The sequence below is a fragment of the Drosophila kikkawai genome, chromosome 3L (genome assembly GCF_030179895.1).
Source record: "Drosophila kikkawai strain 14028-0561.14 chromosome 3L, DkikHiC1v2, whole genome shotgun sequence".
Classification (NCBI taxonomy): domain Eukaryota; kingdom Metazoa; phylum Arthropoda; class Insecta; order Diptera; family Drosophilidae; genus Drosophila; species Drosophila kikkawai.
The window spans coordinates 21,013,300-21,034,426 of NC_091730.1; the positions used below are offsets into that span (position 1 = coordinate 21,013,300).

The 21,127-nt window shown below is 44.2% G+C and overlaps 4 protein-coding genes across 9 annotated transcripts; 2 read left to right on the top strand and 2 right to left on the bottom strand.

The window, feature by feature from the left end:
• The first annotated feature begins 285 nt into the window (after positions 1 to 285).
• LOC108078882 (uncharacterized) lies at positions 286 to 12,070 on the top strand. 2 transcript variants are annotated; one of them, XM_017173009.3, is made up of 5 exons: positions 286 to 945; positions 6,591 to 6,837; positions 6,907 to 7,030; positions 7,153 to 9,617; positions 10,057 to 12,070. In XM_017173009.3, exons 1-5 carry the CDS (start codon positions 394 to 396, stop codon positions 11,892 to 11,894), a joined length of 5,226 nt encoding a protein of 1,741 aa, XP_017028498.1. In that variant the 5' UTR covers positions 286 to 393; the 3' UTR covers positions 11,895 to 12,070. The 2 variants fall into 2 exon arrangements, with proteins under 2 accessions (XP_017028498.1, XP_017028499.1); XM_017173010.3 differs by lacking the exon at positions 286 to 945 and having other exon boundaries at positions 6,595 to 6,837; positions 6,888 to 7,030.
• ebd2 (earthbound 2) lies at positions 987 to 5,785 on the bottom strand. Of its 3 annotated transcripts, none has more exons than XM_017173012.3 (3): positions 5,542 to 5,785; positions 2,807 to 3,091; positions 987 to 2,190 (listed from the first exon to the last, which is right to left on the bottom strand). In XM_017173012.3, the coding sequence occupies exons 2-3, from the start codon at positions 2,864 to 2,866 to the stop codon at positions 1,153 to 1,155; spliced, it is 1,098 nt and encodes a 365-aa protein (XP_017028501.1). In that variant the 5' UTR covers positions 2,867 to 3,091; positions 5,542 to 5,785; the 3' UTR covers positions 987 to 1,152. The 3 variants fall into 3 exon arrangements, with proteins under 3 accessions (XP_017028501.1, XP_017028503.1, XP_017028502.1); XM_017173014.3 differs by having other exon boundaries at positions 5,533 to 5,785; XM_017173013.3 differs by lacking the exon at positions 5,542 to 5,785 and adding an exon at positions 3,169 to 3,373.
• Positions 12,071 to 12,237: 167 nt separating the features above from the next.
• On the bottom strand, positions 12,238 to 18,643 carry LOC108078580 (nuclear transcription factor Y subunit beta). 3 transcript variants are annotated; one of them, XM_070285365.1, is made up of 4 exons: positions 17,632 to 18,643; positions 14,144 to 14,395; positions 13,183 to 13,613; positions 12,238 to 13,024 (listed from the first exon to the last, which is right to left on the bottom strand). In XM_070285365.1, exons 3-4 carry the CDS (start codon positions 13,183 to 13,185, stop codon positions 12,356 to 12,358), a joined length of 672 nt encoding a protein of 223 aa, XP_070141466.1. In that variant the 5' UTR covers positions 13,186 to 13,613; positions 14,144 to 14,395; positions 17,632 to 18,643; the 3' UTR covers positions 12,238 to 12,355. The 3 variants fall into 3 exon arrangements, with proteins under 3 accessions (XP_070141466.1, XP_070141467.1, XP_070141465.1); XM_070285366.1 differs by lacking the exon at positions 17,632 to 18,643 and adding an exon at positions 14,533 to 14,568; XM_070285364.1 differs by lacking the exon at positions 17,632 to 18,643 and having other exon boundaries at positions 14,144 to 14,436.
• Positions 18,644 to 20,441: 1,798 nt separating this feature from the next.
• LOC108078669 (uncharacterized) lies at positions 20,442 to 21,127 on the top strand. The gene is made up of 2 exons (XM_017172600.3): positions 20,442 to 20,789; positions 20,843 to 21,127. The coding sequence occupies exons 1-2, from the start codon at positions 20,626 to 20,628 to the stop codon at positions 20,931 to 20,933; spliced, it is 255 nt and encodes an 84-aa protein (XP_017028089.1). The 5' UTR covers positions 20,442 to 20,625; the 3' UTR covers positions 20,934 to 21,127.

Sequence of the window (21,127 nt, forward strand, 5' to 3'; positions counted from 1 at the left end):
AATCTATTATATGATTCTTAAAATTGGAAATAATAATTAAATAACAATCACAAAATAAACATAAAAATTGTTTTAAGAATATAACTACAAAACTTTTTTTTATATTCTTGTTATAATTTATTTAAATTAATTTTAATGCATTTAATGTAATAATTGTTTGAGTCTGAAAAATTTTTTACTTCACGTTTTTTATGACTTTTGTTTTCTTTTTGTAAAACCTAATCACCAAATATTTTTAAAAATTCTTGAATCTTAAAAACATTGCTCTTCCTTTCAACCGGAAACACTTTCACTTGAATGCTTTCCTTGAAACACAACGAACGCGTCGTGCTACTACCAAATTTCTAGTTTTATTCCCATCGATACTGCAAAATCGTTAGTGTTTTTGCAAAAATGTTGAAAAAATTCGTGGAAGTGAACGCGGAATGCAGTCCCTCGAAGAACCCGTACGAGGTGCGCACCTACCTTGGCAATGAGACCACGCCGGAATGGAAGGCGGAGAACTGCCCGCCCCGCGACCGTGTCTGCCAGAAAAAGCCGCAAAACTCCACGATCTCCCAAGTCCTGACCATCGAAGATGAGCTGCGCCGTATCAACCAGAAGGCGGAGGAGTCGCGTTTCATCCGTCCGTTCAAAAAGACCTGCGCTCTCTACGACGAGCACACCATGTGCATCATTCCGCAGCGAACTCCCACCGAGCTGAAGGTACACGCCGAGATGCGTGAGCGCCTCCTAGCCGCCCGCAAGGATTTTGGGCTAGTCGAGCACGATGCGAAGTTGGCGCGGAAGTGTCCCAAAGATCTCGTTGTTCTCAACAGTCCCATGGACATGGGAGAGGAGGAACAAGAGGACGAAGGGGCCGAGGAGGAGGAATCGGAGGTTAAGCCGCAAGAAGCCACACCTGAGTGCAGCTCGGACATGATCATCGTTCCGGACAAGCGAATGGTGAGTAAAGATTTGTATACCTTTATAAACTCACAAAACTGTTGGTTTCCATTAATTTTATTTGTAATTCAACTCGGTTGACGATAGACTTAATCGCACATCTTAAAATAACTTAAAATGATTACTTCCTCTGGCTATAAATAAACCGACTATCTTATGGCATTGAAGGTAAGGCTAGCTTAGGATTAGACTTGGTATTTGGTGCTCTTACTCGATCAGCTCGATGTCATCGATGTCTGCATATATACTGCCCGGTGGTAGTTCCGGCAGGGAGCTAATGTCGGGATTCGCTCCGGACTCTGTGCTCGTGGCCAGCGAGAGGGTGCGGTAAGCTCCCGAAGCAGCCTGCTGCTGCATGTGCACGCCCAGCTGCGAAATCAACTCCAAGGCCTTAATGTCCGAGTTCATCAGTGCGAACTGGTGGATGATGGCCAGGTGGGGAAAGACGCCATTGAGCAAGGTGCTGGTGCCGGCTATCATCTGCTCATCCGAATTGGGCTGCTCTTCAGTGGGGTTTTCCTCTTCGTCCGGCAGGCTGGCCGGTGAATCCAGCATGCTGGGTTCACAGGTGACCACCTCTACGACTTCGTCATCGCCCTCCTCGAGGTGGTCAGACATCAGGCTGTTCTCGCTGGACAGATTCACCAAGTCGGGTAGTTTGGGCAGTAGTCCTTTGTTGTTGGCGGTGCCTTCAGCCGGGTCGGACAGCTCGCGCTGCATGAAGTTGGGTAGAGCCTGCTTAAACTCCACAATGATCTCCTCGACGGGCAGGTCCTGCGAGATGGGATTCTCACCCTGGTAGCCCAAGTCATCCTCCTCGTACTTGTACTTTCCGCGGAAGCGATTCAGCCAGCGGTAGGAGGGTCTAAAGGAGGGCAGGTTTAGAACGGCAGCCATCCTTAGGGCGGTTTCTTTTAGCTTCTGATTACGGATGCTCAGGTTCAGGTGGAGTTGTCGGCATCGTTCAACCCACTCGTGGAGCAAGAAACTAATGGCGCTCATTTCGAACTTTCGACGCTTGCGCGTCATCTCCTCAATTATTATAGAGGCATCCGCTTCGCTCAAGGTGGCCAGTTGCTGGAGCAGCTCCTTCTTTTTCTCCAGAATGCGACGTATTTGGGTGGCGCAGCAGTGGAACATTTTGGCCAGACTGTTTCTTGATATATTGGTCTCCTCATAGTAACGGATAACGGCAATCTTCTCGTAGAATGTAAGGATATTACGTTCATTGCGACGGGATTTGGCCTGGGGAATATAGGTTAAAATATTTAATTAAAAAATTCATTTCTTATATAGACTAATAAGAATTGGGTTTTAGATACATAAGAACTGAAGCAAAAAAACCTTTAGGGGTCACATCCTTCTGTTTCCTTTTAGGCATAATATTTTATAGCATACTTTTGGCCATTACTTAAATTGTTTTGTAGTTAAGGAGATCTAAGGCTTCCTCGAATTATTGTTTTTATGCACACATTTTACATTTTTAGAGGATAGAACGATTTTAACATGTTTAATGTTAGGTAAAAATCTCTCTTTATTATGTATTTCCTGTATATAGCTGCTAAAAACAGGCAATGATTTGAGTTACTCTTTAATTAATAAGGTGTCCTTGTTTAACCTCTACAAGAATCCTTGACTCCACTGCACAAAGGCAGTACTTTTAACCGAGATCTACAAACATACATATATACATATGTATGCATGTATATGTATAGTGTATGTACAAACACAATTACGTAATTGTTCCTGTGCGTCTTTGGATGACGCGCGTGTTTGTCTGTTGGCCACAAGCTATAAAATCCACCCTCCTAGGACCGCTTAAAGGCCAAGTTAACATATCTGGCTTCCACTTGGGACTTACCCCTTTGTTGTTATTGTTGCGCCGCAGCGTCGCCGTTGGTAATGCTGCTATGGCTGCCATTTCAATTGTCTACTTCAATTCAGACTTTCAACTAGTTTTGTGGTTTTCTGGCTTCTCTTCTTCTTTTCCGCAAACTGCGCAGCAGCTTCCTGCGAGCCAATTGCGCTGTTGTTGTTGCCTCGCTCTCACCTACGCCTCTTCTCTTTGCAACGAACAGGCTTCAGAGAGAGACAACCAGAGAGTGTGTGGGTGTAAACGTGGACTGCGGCTATTCCTTTCGAAGCACTAAAGAAAACGCAATAAAACAGAAATAAAACCATTATTAATACCGGCCATGCAAATGGCAAAGAGTTATTAGTCACATTGTTTTGCTGGCACGAAGCACGTTCTCTAATTCGTTTGTGTATTAGCTTATTTCTGTTGTTGTGGCGCTGACATTTTTACAATTACTGAGCAATAACACTTGTGCCCTGCTTTTGGTTCCGCTCTCCTCGTTGCTCATTCCTCTGTACTCTTTCCTGTTCCTCTGCCCGCGCCTTCGACTGTGTGCGTTAGCTCGTCGCTGGCTCCGTATTTCGTATGAAATAAAAACGGTTCGCTATGCGCTCACAGTCCCTTTGGTGGTGTGTTTGTTGTTGTTTCGCATCGGCTTCGGCCGTTGTTGTTGTAGCAACAGAAATGACACTTGCAGCTGTTACGGTTATACAGCGGCGAACAAAAAACTAGTAGCAATGGGATTTTAAAATGACTAAAAGGACGGAGGGGCGATTTTAAACGCTCGTGAATATAATTAAATATTTAAGATCAGATGATTAAAAAGATTTTGGTGATCGATTAAGATTAGATTGGACTCTAAGGAATAATTAATTACTTGATCTTTATAACGAAATAATTGTCGTTCATAAATATACTGTCACAAGGTAAAATATTAATATTAATATTAAATTAATATTAAAAACGTCGATGTATATAGATACAGAAAGGTTTAGTTAACGTGTTATTATTTAAAAATACTCTTGCAGGACACTTATAGAAATTAAGTTAGGTATTTTCCAAGAGCCAATGTCCTTCCCTTTATGTATGCTGCATTATTGGTGTGATTATTATAGTCGGGGCTTATGATGCTTATACTAAATTTAATAAATAGTTTTTATTTGTCTTAGCTTCAAATGCGATTTCTGGTAAATTTAAATGCACAATTAAATTTATAAAGCTTCAAAACCATATAGGTAAAGTATTTTTTAATGCAATTTTCAGGCAAATACTTAAACAAGTTTAATAATCTACTGCTATTATTATTTTTAGCCTTGTAAATGTATTTTTGACCGCAGGTGTCTGTGTTGTTTGGTCTAGTGCACTGTGCATTGTGCATACATGTATGCAAAAGCAGTGCGGTTGCTGTCGCTTCGCTTTTGTTTCACTTGCGTCTGCGTTTTGCCGCGAGTGTGTGTTGTTTGTTATGTTTCGATTGTTGTTGTCGGGGGGGCGTGTAGTGGAGTGGGCGTGGTTAGGAGGGGGTGGCTGGGTTAACGATTAACATCCGATTTCTATTTTGCAAATGTAGCTCTCCACGCAGAAAGAGCGCTCTATCTTGGCTAATTACTTTTGCGTTTCAGATAAGAGCCTGTCTACTGAGAGTGAAGTGCTTCGAACGATTCGTTTCTTTTCGTTTCGTCTGATACTGGAAGTGATATAAACACGCTTTAATGTTTTATGGGCTTCCATCGTGGTGGCGCCTTATCGATTCACCTCTCTGTTTGACTTAACATCTTTGAGGTAAACCCTTTGGAATGCCATTAAAAGGCTTCTTGAGGGAAACATTTGATTAAAAACTGTTTCCCAAGTCAGGGTTTTATCAGAATAATCTTCTTACGCTAAATTAAGAAATATCCTTTTTTACAAGTGTCCTTAGACCCAAAAAAATCCTAATATTTAAAACCCTTAACCTCACGCTTAGCCCCCTCTTTGGAGCACCTTCTTGTGTTTACTACGCCCCTGTTTGTGCCATTCCCTTTTCACAGTGGCGCCGCCAGAGGCCTCTTGTTTGCTTGCACACTTTAGCTTTACGTATGCACTTAAATGTGTGTCTGTATCTGTAACTGGGCTTCGTTAGGCGGCTGCACCTGGCAAATACCAATTTTAATTCGAATTCCAAGTCATCACCGAGATTGCTTTTGCTGCCTCAGCACTGTGATGGAAACAGATGCCTTTAAGTTGATTACGTCGCCAGGTTCCTTTTTCCACCTGTTTTTCGTACTAACAACGTGTTCTTGATATAAAATCAATGAAGAAGGCCTTTGATAAGGGATGATTTCATTTGCTAGATGCTATTAGTGCTTAATATTAATTATAATCATAAATAAGATAGAGCTTAGGATTATATTAATATGTTATTTTAAAATGGAAATCAAGCCATAGCTCCTATATAAAACCTTTATTTGACCTCAGGCTGTAAAGAGCTTTAAAGGATCTTTAGCTGTCCTTGGATACATTCCCTTCAGAAAGAAAGCCTGTTTCTAAAGAACTCCAACTCAGCACCTGCTCTCGGTACAAAAGATCTTGTTGGATAACCCCTCCATCTGGCTTGACATTTTGCCAGCGAGGGTTGCGTAGTGAAACTGGCGACTTGTTGGCCGACTGCGCCTTGGCTTTGGTAGTGGTGGCCGGTGGCCTGCCTGCTGTTGACGTGGTCGTATGCTATAACTGCGCGATACTGCGCCGCTCACCTGGCTCACCTGGTCCGTTGCCGTACTGCTTTGCCCGCTGTTGTTGCTGTTCTTGTTGTTCTTGTTGTTGCTGCAGCACGCTAGATGACTTGTTTGTTCTGCAGCCGAGGCAGCCTCGTATTTGTATAGCGGGTATTCGGGTCCGGGTTCGGGTTTCAGTTCGGTTTTCAGTTTTGCTGGGTTTGTCGAACGAGAGCGATAAGATTCCGTGATGTGGCACTAAGCGCTGCTCGTTGTTCACTGCTCTGTGCATTGGACGCCTCTGTTTGGTGGCCGTCAGCTCTGCTTTGTGGCCAGCCAGCCATAGAGGCCCTCACAGACACAGCCGTAGCCCGTTACCCACACACTGGCACCCGGGCAGGCCCACATATAGCGCGCGCGGCGACATCAGGTCGTTATAGTCAGTCTAGTTGGCATTTCGTGCTTACCTTATGCCGCTTACTAACTTCTTGATGAGCGCAGAGAAGTAAAGTAGAAAAAAGCGAACACAAACAGGCCTCCCGTCTGTCCGTACGTCCGTACATATACTATACACTCACACACACACACACACGCACGCTCTATATAGGGGACGTACTACGTCGGGCATCGGTGGCGTATGCGTGCTATTTTCAGTCGCATTAAAAGCTTATGGCCATGGGCAGGAAAACACAAAAACAGAGTCGCCGAGTGAAAGCACAGAGCTTGCACAGAGCCAAGCGCCGATAACTGGCCATATGTTACACAATTGCCAGCGTAAAACTATTTGATTGCTGAATAATTTAGATGGCCTGCATATCCTAATATTACTTGGCCTCAAACAGCAACTTTCGATGATACAGTAATCCCAGATGTTTTGAAAATGAGCTTAGGCTAATTAGGACATTAATTAGTAACGTCATTAAGCGAGGTTATGCATTACTTTAAATATTTTAAAACGTCTTTAACATATTACTTTTAAGAAATTATTAATTTTACAAAACAGTGGGTTGTATATGTATCGATAAAGATACATTTTTTTTATTTATAGTCTCCTTATGTATCATTTCATTTCATTATCATATTCAATCCTTGCTTAGCTGGAGCTAAAGCGTCCCAAGAGTCGTATCTACCTGAACGAGACGGAAGTGGGTCCTTTGGAGGAACTACCCTTCCCCTCCTATAATCCCCGTGTCCTGCAAGAGGGCTTAGAGACTGATAACCTCAAGACCTATGACCTCATCGAAGGTTGCAGCCCAGAGGATCTGTGGACCTGGAACGTGGGCTATCAACGACGCGAAGAGGAACTGGATCAGGACTTTATCAACGCTTCCCTGCCGAAATATGGTGTGTATCTAAAAGGGATTGTCCTTCAATAGGGCCTTACACTTAACTAGTTCCATCTAAATTTTGCAGAAAACGACGGCGAACTTACGCTCTATAACATTCCCAATCAATTGGAAAAGACCTTTACCGCTGAGATTGTGTTTGGGACTCGAAACATTTATCCAGAGCCGAAGCAAGAGTCCTATCGCTTACAGTAAGTTAATAAGAATAAGAATCAAGCTTCAGATCCTTGAATATATAATTGAGAAGATAGAAGATAGTGATGAACTCTTAAACTCAAAATTTAATTATATATAATAATTCTCTCACACGTAGATACTATAACCGGCCCAGCGAGATTGGGGCCATTATCATTGCCTTCGTGGAGAGCTTCCGCCTGAACCCGGATTTCTGGACTGGCTCCACTATGGACGGCATCCTTAAGCGCGGCGTGAAGCTGACCAAGAAGAGTGCCGCCCTAAACTTTAAGTCGGAGGTGAACGACTTTGATATAATCCCCCAGGTGGCCGAACGTCAGGCCGCCGTGCAGATCAAGATTCACTTCTCGGGGCTGCTGAAGAACGAGCCCAATATGTTCAAGGCTCTGTCACTGTTCTTCTCCAAGTACAATGCCTGTATCTTCACCTCCCGCGATCTCTTCCTGCTCATCTGGAAGCGCTGCCTAAACTCGTACTACATCTTCGATCCCAACGGGCGCAACGACCAATGCGAGCGAGACTTCGAGGAGGGGAAATGCTCGCTGATGGCCACACGATTCACCGAGCACCTGGTGCACCTGATCAGCAAGTTCAGTGACCTGCAGCCCGATGACGAGTTCAATATCTTTGAGATAGCGCTGACACAGTACGGAAAGCTGAAGGAGGAACCCTATACAAAGGCCGAGGACGAGTCGTATCACAAGTTGTGGTCGGTGGTCAATGAGCATTTTGCGGTAAAGACAGCAGCCACGGGTGGCATCCACCAGCCCATCTCTGGCAATGAGAAGAACGCCTCGCTGGTGGTATCCCTGATAGCGCTGATTTATTCAGAATTCGAGCTAGCCAAGCTGTGGAAACCGGGCACCGTCGATGATATCTTGCGGTACGGCGTGGCCTACTACAAGACCCTGCGTAAGAAGTTCAGACTGGACGGCAAGCGCTGGAAGAACAAGAAACCCCACCTGAACATTGTGGATCTGCCGGAGATGTTCCTGATGGGGGCCTTCAAGGCCACCGTTCGCAAGTATCCCTTCATGATCAACGGACACGTGGCAGACTGCAGAAGCTATTTGGATTCCCAGCTGACAATGGCGCTACACCAGCTCTTCAACCTGCCCAACTGGCCAGCGGCGCTCCTACAGATCGACAACTCCGTACTGGCCGTGTGGCGCGATAGGGAGTTCTTCTACGTGTTCGATCCCTTCCGCAGGAACCGCACTGGTTTGGTGGTGGATCCCGATGATTATACCATCAAGGGTCTGGCCGTGCTGCAGATGCACGCCACCTTCGACTCCTTCGTCCGTGTGCTGTACCGGAATGCATTGAAGATGAGACGTGGCGGCAAGTTCTTCATCCACGGCATCCGAACGGGATGCGTCCGACCGCTGCAGGTGATAACTACGCAGGCGAATAAGTTCCAGAATCTTAAAATGGGTCTGCCCACGTTCACGGACGAACCGCCGCTTCCTGAGCTGAAGCAGAAGAAGAGCATCGAGAGCATTCCGGAGGAGGAGCGCTTCCCCACCGTCGAAGAGAACGAGATGGTGGATGAACTGATAAACATGATCATCAATAGTATTATCAAGGAGCTGCCGGAACCACAGTTGAAGAGGCCTCACCTTTATAAGCCTGCCCAGAAGGTCCTGCTGCGCACGGACCAGGAAAACCTCAGAGCTCTGCGGTTGAAGATCAAGCGCGGTTACGAGCTGGGACAGGAGGAGGAGGAAGATCCGAAGCGCGTGCTCACCGTGGAGGAGGAGGTGGCTCTCAAGAGCAACTTTAAGCAGCTGCCGGATGGCTCCTGGATAATCATGGGCACCACATACCTGCCCCAAGTGGACGAGGAGATGGCCAAGCTGGGTGGCTTGCTGGCTGGCCTGGTGGCCATGGCGGTGTCCTCGAAGTACAAGCTTTCCACCTGGAATTCCGACCTCATTGAGTTCGCGCTAGAGTCGGTCAACAGCTTTGGGGAGGACTACCAGGATTATGAGAACGTCCTGGCCTGCCTGTTGGCCAAGAAGCTGCCGGACATCGCCATTGGCATGAGCAATTTCACCCTGGAGGTGAAGAAGGTGGTCAAATCCTCCATCATGGTACCCCTGCGCCAGGTTCTGGTTGATCTTCTGGTGGACAACAACCGGCTGCTGCTCATCTGCCAGCGCTTCTCCTGCGTGATCTTCAAACGCTATAACTTCGTGTACATGTTCATCGGTTTTCCGTGCAATGCTATTGGCTACAGGAAGGGCGGATCCGGTCCAGCCTGTCTCCTCCGCTTCTTGGAGCTGGACGCCCTGATCAAGCGCATAGAGTTCGGCTGCAATCCTCAGGGCTGTTCCGTAATGAACTTCATCGTGGCCTGCATCGTTATGGTGGACAACAACATAAAACAACGTTTCAGATACTGGAACAAGGCGGACGATGACCAAGAGGTCAAGCTGGAGAAGGCCAGGCAGAAGAAGCTAAATGACCAGCGGCTGGAGAAGATGCGCTATATCGACGAGGAGCTTAAGAAGGAGAACGAGCGCATTCAGGCGTTCCTGAAGGCGAAGCAGGAGCACTTGGACCGGAAGGCCGGAAAGAAACGTGAGTATTTATAATTTATTTGGGTTAGATTTAGGTTAGGATTTACTTAATATCCATTTAAGGTATAAAGAAAAATGCTCTTAGTTGCTTTTAAAACAATATATAGGATTTTTAACAATTTATTTATAGGTCAAATTTAGTTGCGAGTTATTCCTAGAAAAAGGTAGTAATCAAGTTTTATAAATATTTTCCTAGAACTCTTTGGTATTTTCAAGATTATTTATGTTAGATCTTTGTTTTTACTTAGCTGTCAATGAATAGTATTTTTATTTTAATATTTGTAGGTCATTTTTTATCAGGTAAATCAAAGGTTTATATTGAAATTAAACCTATCATTTACCTTTTAAAAGAGCTTATATACATTTTTTTTTATTAGTTAACACTAGGAATTTAATATGAAATATTATTTTTCTAATACCATTTCATTAAATCCTTGCAGCCAAGCCCGAATACAGGGACACTGGCATCGACGAAGGCGAGGGCGAGGAAGGCGAGGAGGACGAAGACCTGGGCGAGGAGGAGGGTGAGGAAGAGGGCGAGGGTGAAGTGGAGTTGAAGCACAAGCCTGGCAAGAAGATGCCCAGGGAGCTGCGGCGTCAGTACAAGCCCCGACCCATTATGTTCGGTTATAGGATGCGTGAGAAAGACTGCAACTTCAAGATCCAGGGAAGCGTCGCATTGGAGGGACGCGGGGACGGCACGTTCGACACGATCAAGCCGTGCTACTTCGCCTCCGCTTTGGCCATCCTCAGCTGCTCCCTGCGCCCGCTGAACCAGTGGAACTCGTACCGCATCGACCGCGTGATCAGCAATGCCAAGAGCATAGCCACCGGTGTCTGTGAGATGGAGTCCGCCTATGAGCGCGTCGTCCGTCACGTGACCATCGACGACTACGAGTTCGACATCTGGATTCGGACCTTCCAGGTGCTGGGCATGTGGACACCGAAGCCCATTAAGAATCCCGGATCCCCGGAGACCGGTCTCATGCTTTTCAAGAAGAAGTTCAACAAGGTGCTGAAGGTGCGCAAGTACTTGATCCTCTTCACGCCCAATGGCAGCTATGCCATCTACCACGACGAGTTCTTCCACGTGTTCGATCCTTACGGCAGCATGGAGAAGCCCGGCGATGGCGAGGAGGAGGAGCAGGAGGACGATGGCGATGAGGAGGGCGGCAAGAAGAAGAAGCGCTGCCCAAAGGGACCGAAGCGATGGCCCGAGCGAAACACCGCCTCCTGGGTGCTCCTCTACGACATAGACTCCTTGCTTAAGTACATCGACACGCGGGTGGCCGCCAAGGACTGGAAGGAGAAGGACAATTACAAGTTCTTCGTGGTGGATGTCCTCTCCCACAAGAAGGCCGCACCGAATGCCCGCATCCTGCAGCTCCTCACCGATCTCTCCATACCCATGACCTGCTCAAACAAGCAGTACGGCCAGCCGGAGTACGAGATCTGCGCCACCAACGAGTCCCTGGGCTGGCTGGAGCTGGAGAACTGCCTGCCCGTCTGGAGCAGGCTGAACAGGAGGAACACGGCTGGCAAGTACCGCAACCTGCCCATCACCAAGATCAAGAAGTTCGACGTGGAGATCGAGGGCCGGCTCTGGTCGCTGTGGGGCAATTTGCATCCTGAGGCGCCGGTCTTTGACGACGAGCTACGCGGTCGCCAGTACCTGGGCTGCTACGTGATGGCTTGCTGTGCGGCCAGCGTCTACCGGCTGATGGACTGGAGTCCCCACCTCCTGGACACCATCGTGGTCAGCGGTAGCAAGTACTTCAAGGAGAGCATCGACCAGATCCATGCGGAGGACTACGAGTTCTCGCTGGAGAACCTCAACATCGACTGCTCCATGGATACCATCAATTTTGTGGTCCATATCGAGCACGTGTGCTATGGCAAGTTGTACCGTGTGCCCACCTTCAATCGGATGAATCTCTCCGAGGCGCTGATCTTCTTCTTCAGCCACTACCAGTTCGGCATCGTGACTGTGCGCAAGAGGGCGCTGGCCATCGGATTCTGTCCGGGCCACGATGGCGGATACTTTATGTATGACTGCCAGGAGAAGGACCATCCGCTGTTCCCCAAACTGCAGGGAGCTTCCTATATGCTGCGCACCCGCCACCTCCAGGTGCTGCTCTACTGCATCGTGGTCACCCTAAACGTGCCCTTCTACAACATCGACTTTAGCATTCACAAGGTGGAGATGCTGCGCGAAGGAGCCACCGTGGAGAACGAAGAGGAGGAGGAGGAGGGCGGCGGCGCCGAGGATGTAGAGTAAGCTGCAGCGGGAGATGGAGCTGGTGGATTGGCTTAAGGAGATATTGGGGAAGTTTTGTTGGGTGCTCGTGGGGTCAGACGCTGAAATACGAAATGCGTTGTCTTTGGAATATATATCGACGAAAAATGGGTTTAATAAAGTGCGATATCTCTTTTGGGATTACTTTTAATAGAAAAGGGGTTATAAATTATATATTATTATGGCATTAGCTTTTATGTAAAAATCGGCTTAATGGGCTTTCAAGTCTTCCAATAAAAATGAAACAATCTAGCTTTATCCAAACTGTGACTAACCAGAATCCCAAACAGATGGAATCAAAAACAAGCACACACATCTCTCTTCCAAATCGAAATTTAATCGGGTCTCTAAGAACTAAGCAACTAAACATTTAACAACAATCGCATGACTCATGGCCGGATATCTCGGTGCTAGCCAAGCGGTGACTCAATTCTCCGAATGACTTAATGGCGCAGACGACGCTGTTCCTCAGCCTGCTTGTAGTGGTAGCCATCGGCACGCAGCTCGTGGGCGGGCTCTGGTTCCAGGTGCTCTTGGGTCTCTGCATCGGAGGGGGCCATGGGCTGCTGCACATCCAGAATGTAGGGCATCTGCTCCTCGGCTGGCTGCTGCTGCTGCTCCTGTTCCTGCTGCTGCATCTGGAACTGCTGCATCTGCTCCTGGAACTGCTGGTAGGTAAGCTGCTGGTTTTGCTCGGCAACCGGTGCGGGCGGCAGGTAGCGCATGGCAGGCTGAGCCTGCTGCAGCTGCTCCATGGCGGCTTCCTGGGGTGCCATCTCCATCTCCATCTGGGGCATCATCATGGGCTCGGCATCCATTTGAGGCTGAACCGGAGCAGGTGGCAGGTAGCGAGTGGCGGGCACGGCCTCCTCCGGCTGATCTACTGGAGCTGGGGGCGTTAGCAGGCTGCTGGGCATGGCCTCCATCTGGCCATGTTCGTTCTCCCGCATGTACTCCACCTGTTCGGGCAGCTCACGCAACTCCTGCTGCTCAATGCTCATGGAGACAGCTTGCTCCGGACGTGGAGGTGGCAGGTAGGAGCTGCTGGGCAGGTGAGACACATCTGCGGCGGCCAGGCAGGCGCACAGAGCAAGCGTCAGGCAGAAGGATTTCTGTTGTAAATTTAAATTAATTTATTTAATTTTAAGAAAGAAATTTAAGAAATTTAAGAAATTTATTTACAATAAGGAAAGTTAAAAAATCGATGTATAGTTAATATCCTTTGACTCTTAGTTATCCTGCTGGCGGTATTCCCTTGCCAAATACTCACCATCTTGTTGGATGTTTGGCTGTGAAGCGTCTGATGTCGGAAGAGATGGATGTGATGATATTTATACGAGCACAGCCTCCGAGGAGGCCTTCAGTTGGCCCAGTCAATGGTCAAGGGGTTTAGGTAGTGGGCTCGGGTACTCGGGTTCCGTTATTTGCTCAGTCCATCGATTTGTCGCCGGCGTTTTTTGGTCTTGGTTATGATTTTTTCGTTTTTGTTTTGGCTCATCTCGACAAACAATCAAACAAATATTCGAGTATTCGAGCTGAATCATCGCCACTGGCCCCCAAGCCAAGCCAGGCACCACCACACCAAACCAATCCGATCCGATCCGAAGCCTCAATTGGACTCAGTTTAAGCCGCTTTTGGCTATTTGGGTACCCTTGCAGCGGGTAATTATCATTTTCGGGGCCCACAAGGAAGCCACCTAACTAAAAACAATAAACAGTTTATAAATAGTTTTCTGGAAAAACAATAAGTGCTATTTTGGTCGCTTGTGAAAGCAATTGTATCTCCGGAAAAGGTATATCATTATGAGGAGAAAGATAACTTCAGAATTATAAATTGGTAAGCAATCAAGCCAATTTTATAAATTATTTATATTTTATGGAGTTATGTGAGTTTAGTTTACAAATTGTTTTGTTTATTGAATCAATTTTATAGTTCCTGTTAACAACCAAGATTGTAAGATTGATATTGTAGTTCTTAAAATTTTCTTTTTGTTTTTATTTATATTTTTTTATTAAGACAAAAATTACGCAGAACTCATTCTGAGCTATGAGAATTCAGAATTTTATCTACTCTTTTTATATATCAACAATATTAATAAGTACAATTTGTATATAAAATAAACCCCTTAAAAATATATAAATTTAAAAATCTAGAGTATTTCCAATTCTTCATTAGCAAACACGGCTAACTAATTTTTCAGCATTCGTTTTCTCTTTATTTCAGTTTTTACCTGCTGACAGGTCCCACTTGACGGGGCGTTTGACAATCTCAATTATGCTTGAGATTCGCGGCTCGAGGCGTATAAACTGGAGCATGGTGCACAGAGAGCTTGGAGCGTGGACATGTACCCAAGGTTTACCCCGAATTCGCTTTTCGTTCACTTATTTTCGCACGTTGCCTGTTTGACCCTCGCCGACGGATTTCACGGTCAATCGATGGGTCCCAGCACTTAACCAGAGATGTCTCCGTGTCCCCAAGGGGCCTGACCGGAAAAGCAAACAACAATGAGGTAAAAAATTAATAAATTCCTTGTCTATTTAGGCATTTGTTGGAATAAATGATAAATATTTGTTGAAACTTATAAATTATTAAGTAAAGTTAATTTAAATTCCCATTTACTCTTTTTAGGTATATATCGAAAATATAAATATGTCAGAGATATCCGTTATTTAATTTAACCGTAGTCGAGCCAGCGAGTTCTGTTCGCCTGCGCAGTCAAATCGAATCTGTCATCACGCCACTTTTCCTGTGGCCCTTTCACCTTTTCTTACTTTTCACTCAGATGTCATTCCTAGACAATCTCAAGCTGTCTCTCTCATTCTCTCCTATTGTTGCGACAGACGAACAGACCTCACTCAGTAACACTCCTGTTACCGACTCAACTGTCATTGCGCCTGCGCGCCAGCGACACCTACAGGCTACCAATACCTGAGCATGCCGAATAGTTCTGTTGCCATAGCAACAAGCTTTCCAAATTTGCACTTAGCAACCAACTCGCCGACACGGCCATCCTGACAATTCACGCGTCCTCGCGTGACGTGTCTTCTAATAGCTCTAAACATAACTGTCATTTTCATTTATCATTCTCTCTTTTTTTCTCTCTTTGGTCTCAACTTAACATTTCATTTTATCTGTTTTATTCATGTCAAATAAGCTTTACTTTTATTTCTTCTCGCCACTTCATTCTCTTCTCGTACCAAATCTGTATCTTCTTTCTCTGCTCGTACCACAACTCTTACTCAACATCTCTTCATCAATTTATACAGGCTCTTGCTGCACACTTTGCAACGCTCACACGCACCTCTTGCGTCACGGTCTCTCTGGACCCTCACAGCCTTATAAATGATTCCACCAACGAGTGCCTCAGTCGGCGATCTCTCGCTTACACTTCTAGTGTCTTCAAATGTTAGTTTGGCAGGATAACCTTTCGAAACCATAGAGTACAAGCTCTTTTCGTATTTCAAAAGGCTCCGCTTCACATATTCTGACCATAGGAATAAAGTAGGCCCTGTTTCATGTGATCCGACACGGCCTTCCTGACAAATCACACGTCCTCGTGTGTTAACTTTAAATCACAGTATTCTAAAATTTCGGTACTCGTTACATTTTATTGTCAACAAACATTTCATTAATTTTCTAAACATAAGTATTGAGGCATTTAGACAAAATAAGCATCTTGGTTTCATGATAACATAACAAATTACATCTTCATTTTAATCATAATTTACAATTCAGACTTCTCTAATTACATAGCTTTATCAACTGGTGTATTTCCTTTTACACCCACATACTGACCCCCGCCATAACAATTCCTTCTGTTATGGTGCGGTCTCCACTGACCCCCGCCATAACAATTCCTTCTGTTATGGTGCGGTCTCCACTGACCCCCGCCATAACAATTCCTTCTGTTATGGTGCGGTCTTTATATCCCCTCTTGGGATTCCAAGGCATCAACCGTGCCATCCATATCATCATTCCCCACATGGGAATCAGACGCATCTCCACTTGAGTCGTCTAAATCTTTAATCAACTTTAATCTTTAATCAATCAACGTCATTGCTTATTTTGTCTATTTGGCTATGCCCTCAAAAACTCATGCGCATACTTATAAAAGTTCGCTTACTTGACAGATATCTCAAAACATATCAGCCACCATCAAGCTTTTCTATAAACTCTGTTTGGTGCCGATCTTCATTTTCATTTTCCATCTTCATTTCTTTCTCTTTTCTCTCTCATTCTTAACATATTTTCCATTTTCATTTTTCATTTTAAATTAATCTTGCCCTATCAAAATTAGTGCTCTTCCGAACCAGCATAACGTAACTTTAAATTTCTCTTTCTTTATACTTTTCTCTGTGTCATGTGGTGGTATCAAGCCCAAAGGGTGGGTCCGATTGGCATCTCTTAAGGGCTTGCATTGGTTGCACTACTAACTGTGCAGTTCGCCGCAAGTTGCACCCCGCCAAGAGCATCTTCCCATCACCTCTGCGGTCCTGGTATCCAGCCAGATGACTACTTTACAACTTTACACATGATACAATTTTCAACAATCTTTAAACTTAGTCATTTCCAACAATTCTGATAAATATTGCTGGGTCTATTTTTTCCAACCCAAACACATAACGGATTTATAACCTTGATTAATAACTATCCAACAAAATTTAAGGGACACTACTGGCAGATAACATTGCCTCACACCTCTCTGTATTCTTTAAAATCCCTCTTCGTAACTCAAGTTAATTTCAATTATTTTTAGTTGTTTATAAACTATACCAATAAATCCTGAATCCTGAAGTTGATCAGTCGGTCATTTGAGATTTCCATTCTAAGTTCAGACGTTTTTCTGTCAATTTATTTTTATTTATCGGAGTTAAATCAGTCATGTGAATTCTGGACACAAAAAGAATTCCACAATTGCCTTGCGCTTTCTCTTCCTCTACTCTATGATGCACTTCAGTTAATTTTTTTTTTTTGTTTAGAAATGATTACATCTGCAATAAGTATAGACTACAAACTCTCATCTGAACAAACAATGCCAAAAATGTCAGAATAATTGCACGCCAACCAATATTTCCAATTCATACAAAGGCTACTTGGACTCCACAAGACACATAGTTCTACCAATATATCCACCAACATAAGGGTCTCCATTAATTAGGTGTATTAGCATTGGACCATATCCACAAGAGCTTATATCTGTTTCAAATTTGATCAGATGTTTCGAACCCACAAATAACGATTACAGGCTCATTTGTAATAATATTAAAAACGTTCGTTCCAATTTCTGAATATCGTCATTTCACTTAAAGATACTTGAAGCCGAAGAATCTGTCTCATGATCTGAGAAAATCGAGGCACACGTTTTTGAAAATAAGGCACCAATTCAATAAATGGTCTTACGACGGTCTCTTAATTGCACCGATTAAAAGGACGGACCTTTAACGTAAGGATTTTCTAGGAATTGGGTCTGATTTCTCCACCGCACACCTCATAGCTCAGATACTGCGTAGTAGGTTCAAGAAACCCACATTTGGTAACGTTAAATGGCAACCCTGGTACAGTCAACACATTTAATACAACTTTCAGCCTTCGGAAAGCCTTTTCTTCCGAGTTTGCCATGATTAACACGTCATCTATGTAAACTATCGCAAATAATCATGATAAATTCCAAACGCCTTAACATTTGCATGATGAAGGTAGAAGATGCACTCTACAAACCAAACGGCACGGCAGACCAAACAGACGGCAACTCGTAATTTTAATTAATTATTTTTCAACAGAAACATTTTTCCTTCACAGGGTCTGACATAAGCGGCAAAGGCCACTGTCCGAAACCATTTTCGAATATTGCTTCCGATAGTCTAAGCACAACCTATCGTAGCACAGGGCTCGCCAATGGGAAGGCAGATGTGCAAACAACACTGCAATCAAACACATCTCTATTCCCATCTTTTAGCCAATTTAGCTCCCAAATCAAAGAATAATTGGAAAGGGCTCACCCGATACTGTCACTGTTGAATCACACAAATCAACTCGCTTCTACATGCAGCTGCCGCTGCCGCTCGCAGCCGCTGATACCCATCTCGTGCACACAGATGCAATGTGACCACCGTTCTCACGCCTGAAGTGCGTCACTCCAGCTCTCCGCACTTCAGCCGCAGTTCCGCCAGTGTGCTGTTGTTGTTGTCTTCCATTCTTCCCCAAATTTTCTGGCCGACACTGATGACACTTGCAACCGTCCGGCTCAACACGCGACCAGTGCATTTGACTGCCTATCACGACTCCGGTGTCTCGCACCGCGCGGCTGCGCAAGCTTTCGATGCGCTACTGAATTTAATATCGACCGAAAATCACTTTATCAGAATGCCCGCGAGGCTATGGTGAATCCCACTTCTGATGTCGGAGATATCCGTTATTTAATTTAACCGTAGTCGAGCCAGCGAGTTCTGTTCGCCTGCGCAGTCAAATCGAATCTGTCATCACGCCACTTTTCCTGTGGCCCTTTCACCTTTTCTTACTTTTCACTCAGATGTCATTCCTAGACAATCTCAAGCTGTCTCTCTCATTCTCTCCTATTGTTGCGACAGACGAACAGACCTCACTCAGTAACACTCCTGTTACCGACTCAACTGTCATTGCGCCTGCGCGCCAGCGACACCTACAGGCTACCAATACCTGAGCATGCCGAATAGTTCTGTTGCCATAGCAACAAGCTTTCCAAATTTGCACTTAGCAACCAACTCGCCGACAAATATATAAACATATACAAATTGTTCACAGAAATAGAAACATAAATTTAGTTGTCAGGTGGTGAAAACTCAAGCGACACCACTGACTTGTATTTGAAATAATTTTATTTTTGTTACAATCAAAATCAGAAAAAAAGTATGTTCTAGTGCTGAAATTACGATCATTAGATTCAAGGTGTGGCTGGAATTTCATCGAAGACACTTCCACTGGGTTCAACTGCTGCCACAACTAGGCATGAATGACAAAAAGAATAAGCCGAACTGGGCAGTGGAGGCAGTGGATCCTCCGCCTGGCGGAGGTGGTTCGTTCCCTACCTTTAACACTCAAAGGGACAGTCGTATTCTGCGACGGAATCCCCAGTTTGAGAATGAGCCGGTGCCGATGCTGCCTCCGATAAAGCCACTCATAGCTCCGATAGCGCCGATCGGCAATAGGTCTGAGCCCAGTTCCAGGAGATCCCAGAATCCGGACAAATATCAGAGAGCCAAGAATCTCAACGCTGATGCGAAACCCGGAAGGCGTTTCTCCCCTCAACGAGATGGAGTTTGAGGCCTGATTCTTTTTCGATGAAAGTCCCAAAACGGAAATGTACTACTCTCTGATGCTGGATGTTGGAAAGGTCAACAACTCAGCCGGAAACACCAGCTACATACATTATGTAAACATCACAGCAGAACCCAACCCTCAGCTTAAAAATTCGAAGCCCCTTGATGTAGATACTCAAGCACTGAAAACTACACCAATAAATCCTAAGTGAAATACAATTTTTCAGTTGGATAATGCACTATTAGACTTGTTAATCGTCGTTGATCTTAAAAATCCCTACAAATTTCATTTATTTATTGTATTTATTGTACGCTAAAGTTGCAAACTTAAGCTACAGGATGATATCGGCCATAGTAGCGGTGACTTCTGCCGGCAAATTTAAATTATTTCAGTTTGATTTCTTGAAAAGCTGTAAATTTTTTTAAAATTTAATTCTTTAAAGAAGTGACAACTATTAGAAATTCCTATGGTGTTGATATGATTAACTAAAGAACTTTTAAAGTTCTCTTTTTTTTAGATTAAAAAAAAAGAAAAGAAAATGTACTAAAAGTGTTTTATTAATCACAGATGTTTTATATACAAGAAATTAATTATAATTTATTATACACTATTGGATAACTTCTTGAGATCGCTATATTCATATATGAATCGTTATAAACAATAATATTTGCTTATATATTTTGATTACAACTTTTTATCCTAATCTAGAGAAATATTAATCAAATTACAAATTAGATAACGGATTTTAATTTATTAAGATTAATTGGCATATACTTGTTTCTTTCAATTTTTAATCGATAAATATACTCTTGATGTTAAATATTTAATTTAAACTTCAACATGTTAAGTCTACAAATAACAATAATATACTCAACAGGTTGTAGAAGCTAAATACAAGCCTTTTAAATGGCATACTTCTAGGCTTTGCCATTAGTTTCCTCAATAAGCAACGTTGCCTTCTTTTCTGGGGCTGATCGATTGGGTTCGAAAGAGCTTTAACAATAATTATTAATGTTATTTTATTACCTACTTAATTGGGATATTTCATAATATTAGCTAATAAAGTCAATTTATATTTGTTATGTTAAATAGAAGTATTTTTTAGCCAAGAAATCATAAGTTGTATCTACTAAGTCACTCAATTGTAAATCAGTTTTTTTCGCAACTTAAAATATTATATTTGCTACAACGGTAAACATTGCCTTTCTTGTCTTTCAATGAGAATTAAAAAAATAAAACCAAAGCAACAGGGGTATAGTAGTAACTCAAGCAAAACGCAATTTATTTATTTTTTGTTGTTTCACATTTTTCTTTGGCAGCAGTACAAATTTTAGACTTTAAAATCAAATTTAATCCATTTATAAATTGTCCGTTTAAGAAACATCTTGATCATCGAGGAGCACAGCATAAGTCACCATGTCCTCTCGCTTTGGAGAGCGGGACAGCGGCGTCGGGCCCAGCGGCAGCGAAGACCGGATGACCATGGATCCTACAGAGGAAAATTTTGCCCTTGAACTGAAGCCAGCTCCAAAGCAGACCTGCATACCGATGCACCAGCGCCTGACCAGCTCGGAAACCAAGTGAGAACCACTTACTTTCGCTTAAATTTAATTACTTTTTTGTGTTCCCTTAGCGTGTTCCATCGGGATGTGGAGTACGAGGTGCCGGACAAGTCCTGGTCCGTCCTGTACATTGGAACCGCCAAGGAGAAGGACCTGAAGTAGCGGCATCCCAGATGCACAGCTCGCATCCCCCGCAGCTTCTCCGTAACACATCCTGCATTTCAATTGAAATCGATTTCCTGCAAACACAATGGCAAGCTCACCGATTGAGTCCTTGGCCAACACATCACTCAGTCATCCATCAGACGTCGCGAAATGTTATATAAAATTTAAATTCGCCCTCGTGCCACTGCATA